The following is a 14,941-nucleotide window of genomic DNA, read 5'->3' as shown; positions in this document are numbered from 1 at the left end:
GCACTTGGGAGGCAGAGGCAGGTGGATTTCTGAGTTCCAGGCCAGCCTGTTCTACAGAGTGAGTTCCAGGACAGCCAGGGCTACACAGAGAAACCCTGTCTAGAAAAAAACAAACAAACAAACAAACAAACAAAAGGAAACAAACAAAAGAGAACCACATCGGGGGCTTGAGAGATGGCTCAGCGGTTAAGAGCACTGACTGCTCTTCCAGTGGTCCTGAGTTCAAATCCCAGCAACCACATTGTGGCTCACAATCACCTGTAATGAGATCTGACGCCCTCTTCTGGTGTGTCTGAAGACAGCTATAGTGTACTTACATATAACAATAAATAAATCTTTGGGCAGAGCGAGCAGAGATCCTGAGTTCAATTCCCAGCAACCACATGATGGCTTACAACCATCTGTACAGCTACAGTGTCCTCATATACATAAAATAAATAAATATTTTATTTAAAAAAAAAAAACCATAGGGCTGGAGAGATGGCTCAGCTGTTAAAGGCTAGGCTCACAACCAAAAATATAAGAGTTCGGTTCCCAGCACCCACGGCTGTCTCTCCAGCCAAAAGAAAAAAGAAAAAAAAAAAAAAAGAACCATAGATACATGGATCATTTTAACTACACCAAGTTAGATCAACTAAGAAAAAGAACCCATTTCATTTTACAAATCTTGTAGATGTCACCATTAGCTGACAAGAAGGCTGGCCATGGCAGCACACACCTGTCATCCCAGCGCTAGGGAAGTAAAAGGGTCAGCCTTAGCTACACAGTGAGGTCAAGACCAGCCTGATCTCATGAGAGCCCTTCTTGCTCTGTGCCCCTCACACCCACCCTCATGACCAAAGGCCAAGAAGGGGATTTGAAAGAGGAGTAAATAGCTAAAGTGGGTATTTACAGGCATGGCTAGTAATCAGAGCTCAATCGTGGGGACATAAGGCTCTCACAAGTTGTCTTCTGACCTACACATTCACAAACACACATATACAAATTAATGTAATAATAAAAAATAAAATAAAATATAAGGCTTGTTGTTTTGAGACAGGGTTTCTCTGTGTAGCCCTGGCTGTCCTGGATCTCACTCTATAGACTAGGCTGGTCTCAAACTCAGAGATTCACCTGCCTCTGTTTCCTGAGTGCTGGGATTAGAGGTATGTGACACCACCATATAAAATGAAAATTTTAACATTTGATATGCCAGTCAGGCATGACACTGCATGCCCATAATCCTAGCACTAAGGCTTAGTCTGGCTTTATATAGATCCAGACAAATATGATGACATCAACTTCATCTTCCATAACAGCCAAAGGTCATCTTAGGCCACTTGAAAACTCTGTCTCAAAAGCTAAACATGGAAAGCCAGGGAGTGGTGGCTCAGGCCTTTAATCCCAGCATCCAGGAGGCAGAGGCAGGCAGACCTCTGAATTCAAGGCCAGCCTGCTCTACATAGAGTTCAAGGATAGCCAGGGCTACAACAAAAATATATCCCAAAAAGAACAAAAAAAAAAAAAAAAAAAAAATCCTGAGAATTTTTCTCAAGAAATCTGATAATCCAAAAGAAAACATTTCCAAAGACAAGACAGGAGAGCAGAGGACTGACACCACTGCTAACACACAGCTGGCAGAGCACAGCTGGCTTCAACCCCTCCTAACACACACAGGAGATGCAAGGGACAGGGACACGCTTTAACTAAAAGAGCTGATGACTTTATTTTCACATTTCACAATATAAGTGAAAACTGCACTTTTTTGTATTATTTCTCCCTCCAAAAATATTCAGTTAGGAAGGGAAGTTTCCTTTCCATGCATCTAGTAAACACTCGGGCTCAGCACCAAGAGCTCCTGGTGGAACAGAACAAGAAATACAAAACCATCAAGAGCGCTTCTGCTCTTATCTGTCTGGCCGGGTCATGCCAGGCCGGGTGGGCACCATCATAGGGCGGGCAGGAGGTCTCATCATGGGAGGTCCGGGCATCATGGGCATGTGGCCTCCCATGGGTGGTCTCATCCCAGGAGCTGCAGAACAGAACAAAGGGAAAGGAGTGAGAAACAACATTCAGGTGACAGCAGACGGGACGTCCATTAAACCTAAAAAGGGGGGGGGGGGTCCTTTAGTCCCAATACTCAACACAAAATCTTTGCATTCTGGGCCAGCCTTGTCTACAGAGTAAGTTCCAGGACAGCCAGGGCTATACACAGGGAAACTCTGTTTGTTTGGGTTTTTTTGGGGGGAATGGGGAGGACGGTGACAACACATGACAAACTACAAAGTGGACCTGGAATGACACACTTGACAAAAAAAAAAGTTAAGTTCCTTAAAACGGGCTCCAACACAGAGAAAAGGTCAGCACAGGAAGCTCAGGGACCCTGGCCTGATGACAACAGGGCTATAAATAGAGCAGTGCTCACACGGCAACAGGCACACCAGCTCTGCTTGCTCAGTTTCTGTTTGGTTAGTTCTGGCTGTGGGTTTTGTTGTTTTGTTTTGTTTTGTTTTCTGTTGTTGCTGTTGTTTTTGTTTGGAATAGATCTCTCTATTATAAAGCCCTGGCTATCCTGTAACTGGTTCTGTAAACCAGGCTGGCCTCAACACAGAGATCCACCTACTTCTGCCCCCAGAGTGCTGAGATTTAAGGCGTGCACTCCCATGCCTGGCCTGCTGGGAGTCATACTGGGAATTACAGGGAAATGATCAGGCCCAGGTAACCATCAGCACAAGTCACAAAAGGAACAGGCATTATGGAAAACGGGATACAACGAGTTTCATTTTCTAAATGCAGGTTAGAAACTATTACTCAACTTTGCATGTGTGTGTCAACAATGAACCAGCCAGAGCCTTATGTTGGGAGGGAATAGAGCAACCAGAGGGTAGGGGAGCAACAAGCAGACCCAGGGCAAACAACCCGATGGCAGGAGCAGGGATGCTCATTGTCGTTATGCTATGTGAATTCTTTATAAATATCAATTCCTTCAAGCATAGTGGCACACCCCTGTAATTCAGCACTTAGGCAACGGAGGCAAGAGGACTGTAGCAAGTTAGAGGACTGTAGCAAGTATGAGGCCAGATTGGTTACTTAATAAGCTCAGGCCAGCCAGGCTTATACATGAGCCTTTATCTCAAAAGGGGAAATAAAAATCAGTCAGGGGCAGGGTGCACAGAAAGTACAAATACATCATGGTTACTAAAGTGTTGAATTCTGATTAAAGGCTTGTGGTATAAATAACTCAAAATATAACCATATTCAAAGTTGGATGTGGGGTGCAAGCCTATAATGCCAATACCCTAAGGGGACAGAGAGTTCCTGAGTTCAAGACTTTCCTAGGTTATAAGAGTAAAACTCTTTTCCTAAATCCAACATTCCCTTGCCCCACCACAGGAGGTCAAATGCTATAGTGAGAGCTCTATCAGGTAAACACCGAGCACACACAGATAAATATATGTGAATGTATGTAAATATAGGTAAATATAAGCTACAGTAGGTCCAGAAGCTACAGGAACCAGTGTCAAGGGCAGCAATGGAATACTGTCCTCTAAAGTGAACAGCCAGGTCCACACTGGTGATCTGTATGTAGCTGTGTCCATATAACACACTAACAACTGGGCACCTGAATTTTTGTTCTCTTTTCTCTGCACAGTAGATTTACTTCAGATTTTCCAATACTGAGATTTCGTATACAAGTCTGAGTTTCCTTTCTCCTTTTACCTTTACCACAGTCTCAGACTGTACACAGGGTAGTAAAAGTCTGTGTGACAGCCCCACGTCCTCAGACCCAGCTTCAACAGGCACACCCCCATTAGAGCCAGCCCTACAAGTCTCCATTTCCCCAGTATTTATTTTTTTGGTTGATTGCTGGGCATGGTGGCACACACCTTTAATCCCAGCACTTGGGAGGCAGAGGCAGGTGGATTTCTGAGGCCAGCCTGGTCTACAAAGTGAGTTCCAGGACAGCCAAGGCTACACAGAGAAACCCTATCTCAAACAAAACAAAAAATAGGGTCTGCTTGTGCTGCCTACAGTGCCTCAAACAAGTTTCCTTGTGAGCAGCTATGTCACTCAGGAAGAGGCACAGGCCACCACAACACAGCTGCCACACTTCTTTCTATGGGTCACCTATTCCTGGTTCCCAACATCTTTAAACTCACTAAATATTTTATTTGGTGACACTGCCTTAGAGAAGATGGTCACAGTAACACATTCCTTTAATTCCAGCATTTGGGAGGCTGAGACAAGTGGATCTCCATGAGTTCCAGGCCAGCCTGGATTACACAGTGAGATTCTGTCTCCATCTATATCACCTGGCTATATCTTGAGCTCATAAGCCAGTGTGGGGGTTGAATAGGAATGGCCTCCACAGACTCCTGTGTTTGAACACTTGGCCTAGAGGAAGTGGCACTACTTTGAGGCATGGCCTGGTTGGGGTGGGGTGTTGAGGTCTCCTATGCTCAAGCTATGGCCAATTATATACAAAGTTGCCATAGTCATGGTGTCTCTTCACAGGAATAAAACCCAAACCATGGCAGTGTGTAATTTAACAAACGCTAATTAATCCCCACAAAGGCCCCTGATTAACACTCCTGGCTGAACTTTTGCACCTTGTTTCTTTAGTTGAAGGTACCACCACTCATCTAGTTCCAAATGTAGTTATGTCTGCCTTTTTTATTACAAGTTAATTTAACTATACTGTAACCAATAACACTTCTGAGAAGTTGATGCAGCTAGACAGACGCTCACATGCTCAGCAGTGTGGCAGAAACACCATCAGAGTCCTGGGAGGCAGCTCAAAGGCTCAGGGCTAGATCCCTTCCCCTGCAGAGAAGACCACTGGAGCTAGATCACTCTGCAGTCTCCAACCACTTCAAGGAAACTCAAACTCAAGCTGAGGTAAGCCCTGGGAGGAGAAGCAGGCTGATGTCTTGTGAGTTCAAGACTAGCCAAAGATACACAGTGAGACTTCCATCACCAGAAAACAGAGCTGCTGCCTGGGTATCATGGTAAGGAGAAGCTGGCTCGGCCCCAGCAGAGCTCACATGCCACACAGGGCCTTCCACTCACAGGTGGCAGGAAAGAACCAGCACCAAGACCTGCCCAAAGAATTCTGGGCATGGTGGCACACATGTTCAATACCAGCAGAGGGAGGCAGAGGCAGGGGGATCTGTAGACTAAGGACAGCCTGTTTTATATAGACAATTCAGGACAGCAAAGGTCAAAAGGAGGCCCTGTCTCCAAAGCAGAAAAAAGAAAAGACCTAGAAAGCCAATGGTTTCTATTTTACTGGTTAGGTACAGTTAATCTCTGAGAGTAAATCTGAGAGTAGAACAGGAGGCAGTTCTGCAACAAATCAAGACAGAAACTACCTTTGCTTTACCCGAAAGACGCAGCAAGCTCCTCCACATCAAAGGAGCCAGAAGTCAGACCAAGGGAAGGAAAGGCAGGAGGGGAGGCAGGCCCATGCTGCTGTCAGTGGCACAAACCAAATCCTTATCATTAAATTGATGAAACTCAACATTACAATACTTACAATAATGACTCAACAGAGGACATCCCTGCATGCAGACCTAACAGTGCACACTGAGCTGTGACACGTTCCGACTTACCTGGTCCCACGGGCATCATTCCGGGCGGAGGGGGGCCCATCATTGGCATCATGGGAGGGCCTCCCATGTGGGGGGCAGGCATCATGCCAGGCCGAGGAGGGCCCGCTACAATACACAAAGAAGATGTGGTTAGAGCTTTTACGTGCTGACATGTACTTGGTGGAACTAAGAGGCTCATAACTGGATCAAACACTTAAACAATAAATTGCCTACAGTTTCTTATTCTTTTTTTTGTTTGTTTTTTGTTTTTCAAGACAGGGTTTCTCTGTATAGCCCTGGCTGTCCTGGAACTCACTTTGTAGACCAGGCTGGCCTCGAACTCAGAAATCCGCCTGCCTCTCCTCCCAAGTGCTGGGATTAAAGGCGTGCGCCACCATGCCTGGCTCAGTTTCTTATTCTAACAGTAGATTCACAACTGTAACATGTCATGGTGCATTTAGCAATGTCCAAGACAGCCATCACTTCACAGAGGAAACCATGTCTCTAATAAACAAGGAAATAACAAACCTGGTTATACAAAAATAAAAAGAGTCCTTACATTTTAAACCATTCTGGGGGCTGGAGAGATGGCGCAGTGGTTAAGAGCGGCGGTTAAGACTTCTGAAATTCCTGAGTTTAAATCCCAGCAACCACATGATGGCTCACAACGAGAGAGATCTGATGCTCTCTTTGGTGCTTCTGAAGACAGTTACAGTATACTTACATATAATAATAAATAAATCATTAAAAAAAAAAAAAGGAAGAAACCATTCTGGGCTCAGTGTACAGCTCAGTGGTAGAGCATGTGCTTGGCTTGTACAGGTCCCTGGGCTCAATCTCCAGGACATTTACCTTGTAAAAATATTTACTGGTGTGAAATTGAGAAAAAATCACCTTGAAAATAAACAAAACGAAACAAACAAAAATATCAGGGACTAGAATAATGGCTCAGCAGTTAAGAGCACTGACTGCTCTTCCAGAGGTCCTAGGTTCAATTCCCAGCATCCACATGGTGGCTTACAACCATCTAACTCAAGCTCCAGGGGACTTGTTTTGTTTTTCGAGACAGGGTTTCCCTGTGTAGCCCTGGCTGTCCTGGAACTCACTCTGTAGATCAGACTGGCCTTGAACTAAGAGATCCACCTGCCTCTGCTTCCCCAGAGGAAGGGATTAAAGGTATGTGCCACCACTGCCTGGCACCTAGTTCCAGGGGATCTAATGCCATTTCCTGGCACCAGGCACACACAGTATACACACATATATGAAGGCAAAACACTCACACATAAAATCAGATAAAAACTTAAAGATTCTCCAAAATGTGTTTGATTGTGTTGCTGTTTGGGATAGGGACACATTATGTAAGTGGACCTAGTCTAGCCTAAGACACTGAAACAGAGGGTAAGGAGAGGAGGCACACGTAGCCTAGGAATCGCATAAGCCACAGAGGGTCCGATGGACATCAGGGGACAGTTTGTAAAGCAGCCGGGTTCTTTGTCCACACCCACCATTACAAGACTTAGCTTGGGTTTCAAACCAATTCCAATTTGAACCATCTAGGAGACCCAAAGGACAATGACCTTGTACAGATCGTTCCCTGTCCACTACAAGAGCAGGCTTCCCAGAGAGAAGAGGCTCGTGATGCACTCCACTCTCTGCTATCCAATGCTCACCTTTCATAAGGTTAGGTAACTCAGAAATTGGAAAAGACTGAGTTTACAGCTACTTAGGTCTTCCAGTGCTGTATTTATACAATGAAGAACATAACTTGTTCAGTATATCTATCCATGATTTGTTTATCTCAGATTCCTTCTGAGCTCTCTGTACCTGGGAAGTCACAGAAAAAGACACTGACACTCAATGTTAGCCCTAAGGCAGGCACTGTGGCAAGCCTAGCCCTTGGGAGGCTAGGGCAGAAAGACTACTGAGTTTCACAACGGTCTATGCTATACACTGAGACGTTACCAGTCAGGTGTAGTGATGCAGGGGACTGTAGTCCCAGCACTTGGGAGGCGGAGGCAGAGGCAGATCTTTGAGTTCAAGGATAGTACTCTACAGAGTAAGTTCCAGGATAGCCAAGGCTACACAGAGAAATTCTGTCTTGAAAAATAAAAACAAAAACAAACAAAAAACCCAAAAACTATTTTAGAATTCTACAATGAAAAGCTGTGGCGATGGTCTGTAGAGCAGTTTCAGTTGCAAGGCACGGCACGCAGCTCTAACTCTCGTACTGAGGAAGCTGCCGAGCCAGCATCACACCCAGGATCCCAGGGAGCAAATGTCTGGAAAACTAAAGGGCAGCAGGACGTCTCAGTGAGCGAGGAGGACATTAGCAGCCTGTCCCCTAGCCTAATAACCTGTCCTCCCCATCAGATCCTCAGTCCTCAGTGTCCTCTGAATTCCAACAGCACAGCAGGCACACGTACACACACACACATACGTACACACACACACATACGTACACACACACACACACACACACACAATGGGGCATGGTGGCACACACCTTTAGTTCCACTACTTGGGAGACAGAGGTAGGTAGATCTTTTTGAGTTCTAGGCCACCTTGGCCTACAGACACGATCTAGGACAGCCAGGAACTTAAAAAATCAAAAACGAAACAAAAAAACGTGCCCCTTTTACAACCACACAACAGAGGAAATTATGCGGTTTATACAGTTGTGTTTTTCAATTGGTGACTACCTAGCCAGTCACCAAGGTTTGGAAGCCAACAATGCGCCAAGCTGGTGATCTGATCGAGGTCTAACCTGAGCAGCCGCGCACCTTGACATTTAACGTTTGAAACTTACGGAGACTGGGGGGAGGTGGGATCATGGCCCCTGCAGGCGGAGGAGCAGAGAACGGAGCAGGAGGGATCTTCCCTTGTTGAAATGCAGCCGCTTAAGGTAAGGAAACAAAGATGATGCGTTAGAATGAGCACCTCACTTACGAACATAACTGCCTCTCGCTTAGAAACCTACCTACATTTACTTCACTCTACCAAGTATTCTAAAGGTACTACACACGGCACTGCATTTTGAGATACTGGATTTTTACACTAACGATTTCCTGAATGAAGGTTACCTAGAAGTGGTCTTATAACGTAATCATGCAATAGGTATCTGTACTTCCCACTTTGAAGAGCAGGCATGGTGTGGCGCACACCTCTGGCCCCAGAACTTGAGATGCTGCTGGAGGATTTGAACACAGGGGCTTGAGACCAACTTAGCCATGTAGTGAGACGTCTTTGCATTTAAGAAAAATTAGTTTATAACCAATTTAAGCCATTAGTTCTATTTGTTAAAGGTACAATCCATGCCCAAAGGTCAGGCTTTAAAACATGTGTCCCCTTTCCCGAATAAAAACAATATATGTCCCTTGTTTACCTGAAACAAATGCACTGAACCAGGAGATGAGGAAGAAACAAAATTTGAAAGCAGCCAGGCGTGGTGGTGCACACCTTTAATCCCAGAACTCGGGAGGCAGAGGCAGGCGAATTTCTGAGTTTGAGGCCAGCCTGGTCTACAAAGTGAGTTCCAGGACAGCCAGGGCTACACAGAGAAACCCTGTCTCAAAAACAAAACAAAACAAACAAACAAAATTGAAAGCAAGAGGCAGCGCTGAAGGGGACATCCTAATAAAGGACTACCATGATTAGCCTTTACCTTGGACCACATGAGGCAAAAGTGAGAACAGAAGAAAACGAGCATTATCCATGCATGACTTGAGAACAGTCACATCATCACTACACTGGCCAAAGCAGGTCACTCCAGCACTGGGAAGCTGGTGCCAGGAGGCTGGGGAGTTCAAAGTTAGCCTGAACTATAGAGCAAGACCTGGACTTAAAAACTCAAAACCCAAAATCCCCTGAATAAATAAACAAACAAACCCCATTCTCAGGAACCCAGTTCCCAACTCCTGTGACCTCCTCACTCCATCCACTAAGGCAATGGCGGCCAGACCATGACTAGACCTGGCCCTTCCAGGGCTCCTCTCTATGTAGGACTTTTCCACTTAGAAGAGCACTGTCTGAGGCTGGAGAGATGGCTCAGCGGTTAAGGGTACTGGCTGCTCTGCCAGAGGTCCTGAGTTCAATTCCCATCAACCACATAGTGGCTCACAAGCATCTATAATGTGATCCAATGCCTTCTTCTGGTGTGTCTGAAGACAGCAAGTGTATTTACACATGTGAAATAAATACATCTTAAAAAAAAAAAAAAAAAAAGAAGGGCCGGGCATGGTGGTACACGCCTTTAATCCCAGCACTCGGGAGGCAGAGGCAGGCAGATTTCTGAGGTCGAGGCCAGCCTGGTCTACAGAGTGAGTTCCAGGACAGCCAGGGCTACACAGAGAAACCCTATCTCGAAAAAAAAAAAAAAAAAAAAGAGAGAGAAAGAAGGAAGGGGAGAAGGAGAAGAAGGAGAGCACTGTCCACATCCTAAGTAGAGTGAAGAGTGCAGAGGGAACAGTGAGCTCCACGTAACTATGTCCACGTAACTATGGACAGCACAGCAAATTCCTCACAGTCTGCCATCCCTACTCCAAAAGCCCATCCAGAACTCAGAGGAGCAGCTTAGCCAGGTCTGTGGCATTATTGAACTTATCATCTCGAATCTCAGACAAAATGATTGCCAGAATCTGTGAAATGCCTCAACAAGAGTGGAGAGACTGCTCAGTGCATGAGAGCTCCTGCTCAAGCATGGGAACCAGGGTTCAAATCCCTGCAACCCAAATGACAACTAGGCATAGCCACGCGCCCACGCACGCCTGGAATTCCAGTACAGAAGAGCAGAAAAAAGAGCATCTCAGCTCACCGGCCGGGCAGCCAGCTGAAATGGCCAGCTTCAGGTTCAAAAAAAGACTCTGTCCCAAGGGAATAAGGCCAGAAGTGGTAAGAGTGGAGCCAGGCAGGCCTAATGACAATTGCCTTTAGTTCCAGCACTCAGGAGCAGAAGCAGGCAGTGTTTTCCGAGTTCATGGCCAGCCTGGGCTACACCTGAGATACTCTCTCCAACACAGAGTGACAGAGTAAGACCGGGCACCTTCTCTGATCCACAGGCACATGCATTGGCAGACACCACACATAGGAGAACAAAAAAAAAAAAAATACCAACTATCTAAACGAAACAAAACAAACCCTGTCTCCAAAAAAAAAAAAAAAAAAAAAAGGCCCGTGTCTGTAATGCTAGGACTTGAGAAGCTAAGACAGGAGGATCTAGAATTCAAACCATCCTCCTCCACACCTAGCAAGTTGGAGGCCCTCCTGTGCCACATGAAAGTAAATGAATTTCAGAAAAGGCCATGTTCTAAATATACCCCTGTAATTTAAAGTAAATGCAAAGTCTTGCCAGGGTTTGAGACCAAAACACAAAAGGTTCCTATGAATAAAAAGGTCCAGCAGTGGCCCAGAACACATTGGACTGTTCTGAACAATCAGGTTTCACCTGACTAATTCTCTTTGCCAGAGTTACAAACATGAAACCCAAAATAAAGTCTCTCAAAGGCATCTCTACCTTCTCCAATCATCATGGAAAACTCTCAACATTGTGGTTCACAATTTTTCAAAGACAGGGTCCCATAGATGTGTTACACAATCTTGACAGTAACAGGAAAATCCTAGGCAGCTCCATCTTCTCTGCCCCCCCTCCAAGCCCACCACAGAGTGAGATGCTCTACCCCACCAAGACCACGCTGTGAGACGTACTTGTCTTGTCAATCAGGCTCTGGGCCTGCTCTTCCATCCATTTCTGATAATAGTCTTTCACATTCTCTTTGTGTTTCCGACCACTGCAGTGTGTCTTCCTCACAGATGGCTGGAAAACAGAAAGGTCATGGCCAACACAGAGAAAAAAAATCACCAAACTAAAAAGGTTTCCCGCTTTGCCTCTGGGTGGGAAGCCTAGCTAAGACACTGAAATACCTTTTATACACTGCCTTCAGTACACATCTTTCCTGGACTTACAAACTATCCCAGAGGCCAGCATACTGGGGCCTACCCATCAAACATTTGCTTTTGAGCACTGGCAGACACATAGATCCTTGCCTCTTGGCCTCCCTCACTACTCAGTACCAGGAACAGAACTCAGAGCTTCTGTAGTTTAGGCATGTGCTCTACCAACTGGGTTATACATCTGCCTGGCAGCTTCATTTATTTACTGTCTATGGCTTCTGTCTACAATGACTTTTAGTATTATAAAGACTTTTTAGTATTATAAAGACTCCATATTTACAAATCTAAAACAGTTTGCTACTTTAAGAAAAAGCATGCGTATGGCTGATCTGAATCCTGGTACTATTTCAATGTCCTCATGTTTCTCTTTTTTTTTTTTTTTTTTTGGTTTTTCGAGACAGGGTTTCTCTGTATAGCCCTGGCTGTCCTGGAACTCACTTTGTAGACCAGGCTGGCCTCGAACTCAGAAATCCGTCTGCCTCTGCCTCCCAAGTGCTGGGATTAAAGGCGTGCGCCACCACGCCCAGCGTCCTCATGTTTCTCATGGGAAAACAGCAGCTTAAATATATTTAAGCCACACTATTAGGAGAATACAGTACTATAGGCTGGTCGGAGTGATGCAGGCCTTGAATCCCAGGCATGGAGGCAGCAGGACAGCCTGTTCTACATAAGTTCTAGGCCACCCAGGGCTACATAATGAAACCCTTTCCAAAAATAAATAAGCCAAGGAAGTGGTGGCACATAACTTTACTCCGTGCACTCAGAAGGCAGAAAGCAAGCAGCTCTCTGTGAGTTCGAAGTCAGCCTGGTTTACAAATTATTCCAGAAGATCTGTCTTGTTTCCTCAGGAGATTGGGGGGGGGGGGGGCAGATAAATAGATTATTTAAAACTATTAAAACCATAAAAACCAAATTTTGTTGTTGCTAAAGGTTGTTTTGATTTGCTTTTTTTTGAGGTAGGGTCTCCCACCATAGCCTTAAACTCACAGCAATGCTCCATCTCAGTGTACTAGGAAGACAGGCGCCAGGCCCTAACTTTGTTGCTGGGCCTTGTGGCTGCTACACACGGGGCAACACTAATCACATATCTCAGTTATTCCTCCTGATGATCAATAGTTAATGAGGTTCTCACAGGAGCTGAGAATGGAGCTGTACACTAAGACATTTCTTTCCATTTTAACCAGGCATTTGAATAATGTGACATAATCAAATCTGCAAGTTTGTAGGAACACACTCCTGGTTTGTTTGTTTTTTGTTTTGTTGGGCTTTTTTTGGAGGGTGGGGCGAGTTATTTTGACAAGGTCTCAATATGTATCCTTAACTGACCTGGAATTTGCCATCTTCCTGGCTCAGCCTCTCAAGTATTGACATTACAGGTACATGCAGTTTCTGTATACGCAAATGCTTTCCATCTTCAAGCTTGCTTAAAGTTTTATCATTCTGCAAATACCTTCAAATTGCAAAGACCTCACAAAAAGGGTGGGAAAAAACACCCGCTTCCTAATTACTTTCTAAGAAAGGTTGTCATAAAATTTCCAGGAGACTGTAATGCACACACCTGGACCTAAAGAAAAAGAATTTTGCATACAAGGCGTTTTAGGATTATAAAAAAGACCCGCCACTTACAGAATCGTGGGTAAGATACGTATCACAGTAGTCACAATAAAACCTGAAATGACAAAAGAAAACGTCAGCAATTAACAGCTGTCCAAACAAACAGACCCAAAACCCAACTTCCTCGGATTGTAAGTCAAACAAAGCGTCCTGACAGAATGCGAGGCTTCTGAGCGAGGGTCCGCGCCCACTCTGCCAGGATGGCCGGAGAGCCTGGGTCTCCACCCGCCATCCCTCGGAGGGGCTCGCCTTCCCCTCGGAACGTCCAGAACCCGAGGCCGCCGCCCTGCACCTTCACCAGGACCCAACTGACCACCGCAAGTCCGCTTGCTCCCAGGGCCACACTCACTTGGGCATGATGCTCCACAAGCCGTTGGCTACCCCGATCCCCGCCGCCAGGAACTGACGCACACAGGCTGCGCCGACGCGAGCAAAGGATGCAGACAGGAGGGGTAGGACTTCCGCTTCCGGCCTCTGCCCTACGGATGCTGTGGGTGCCTCTGAGGTTCAATCCGCGCTCACTTATTCAGGATTAGTTACTCCGTCTAGGAAGTGCGTAATTTAGTACTATCAACAAAAGGTTCCAAAACCCTGAGTCAGCAGTTCCTACGCTGCGAATCATTAATCCAGCTTCTCAAATTGTGGTGACCCCCCCAACCAGAAATTATTCTTGTCGCTATTTCATAACTGTAATTTTGCCACTCGTATGACTAGTAATGCAAATTATCGGTGTTTTCTGATGGTCTTAGGAGAAACCTGTGAACGGGTTGTTCGACCCGCAAAAGGTGTCACGACCACTGCTCTAGTATGTACCCAGCTCTTCTGTAAATGAGAAGTGAAAAAGGCAGAACCAAATCAGGTAAAAGTTCTCATTCTCCAAGACCTGATTAGCAGTAAGCTGAAATCGATCAGTGGCTGAGGGATCAAAGTCCTATGCTGGGGAAATGAAGCGGGGAAGAGCGCAGCTGAACATCAAGGAAGACAAAGAAAATGTAGAAGACGATCACTGAGAAATTGATCATTGTATTTGAGCAATTAAGACAGACGTGAATTGTAGGGACACACTCCTGGGTGAGTGGGGCGGGTCTCAAGTTTTAAACCCTGTCTCCCTGCTTCCTTCCTAGCTGTGCAATTTACTCTCTCTGAGCTTCAGTTTCCTTATCTGAAAAGTAAAGGTAATAACTTGTGCAGTTTAAGGAAGAATCAAATGTAAAAATGCTGGAAAGTAGCTGGAGAATTGGTGTAGCGATTAAGCATTTGTTGCTCTTGGAACAATCTAAGTTCGATCACCAACACTCCCCCGTGGTGACTCCCACCTGTCTGCAGCTCAAGTCTCAGGGTGTCTGATGGATCTTTTTTAATCCACTCCCAGCACTAGGCACATACATGGTGCACTTACAAACTAAACACCCATATACATACAATAATACAAAAATGAATTTAAGCCGGGCAGTGGTGGCGCACGCCTTTAATCCCAGCACTTGGGAGGCAGAGGCAGGCAGATTTCTGAGTTCAAGGCCAGCCTGGTCTACAGAGTGAGTTCCAGGACAGCCAGGGCTACACAGGGAAACCTTGTCTAAAATAAAACAAAATATAAAAAAAATTTAAATGTAAAGCTCATAGGGCATTTAGCGAAAGGTCTATGCACTTAGGCCACCATAAATGGTAGTGATTCTATAGACGTTGTTAGCAGTACATTGCCAACTAACAGGTCAAACTTAGAGTCTGTTCTCTCAAACAAAGTGGATTGCCTTTTAACTTGAACTCCAAAGAATGAGAGAGGAGGGAGGAGTCATACTGCTGTCTCTCTC

The 14,941-nt window shown here is 45.4% G+C and overlaps 1 protein-coding gene across 2 annotated transcripts; it reads right to left on the bottom strand.

Annotated features, from left to right (window-relative positions):
- Positions 1-1,680: 1,680 nt before the first annotated feature.
- Positions 1,681-13,621, bottom strand: Snrpc (U1 small nuclear ribonucleoprotein C). Of its 2 annotated transcripts, none has more exons than XM_030249614.1 (6): positions 13,444-13,621; positions 13,143-13,185; positions 11,271-11,379; positions 8,377-8,466; positions 5,592-5,696; positions 1,681-2,011 (listed from the first exon to the last, which is right to left on the bottom strand). In XM_030249614.1, exons 3-6 carry the CDS (start codon positions 11,305-11,307, stop codon positions 1,887-1,889), a joined length of 357 nt encoding a protein of 118 aa, XP_030105474.1. In that variant the 5' UTR covers positions 11,308-11,379; positions 13,143-13,185; positions 13,444-13,621; the 3' UTR covers positions 1,681-1,886. The 2 variants fall into 2 exon arrangements, with proteins under 2 accessions (XP_030105474.1, NP_035562.1); NM_011432.2 differs by having other exon boundaries at positions 13,480-13,562.
- Positions 13,622-14,941: the final 1,320 nt, after the last annotated feature.

The sequence above is a fragment of the Mus musculus genome, chromosome 17, assembly GCF_000001635.26.
Source record: "Mus musculus strain C57BL/6J chromosome 17, GRCm38.p6 C57BL/6J".
Lineage (NCBI taxonomy): Eukaryota > Metazoa > Chordata > Mammalia > Rodentia > Muridae > Mus > Mus musculus.
This window is presented reverse-complemented; position numbering and strand designations above follow the sequence as displayed.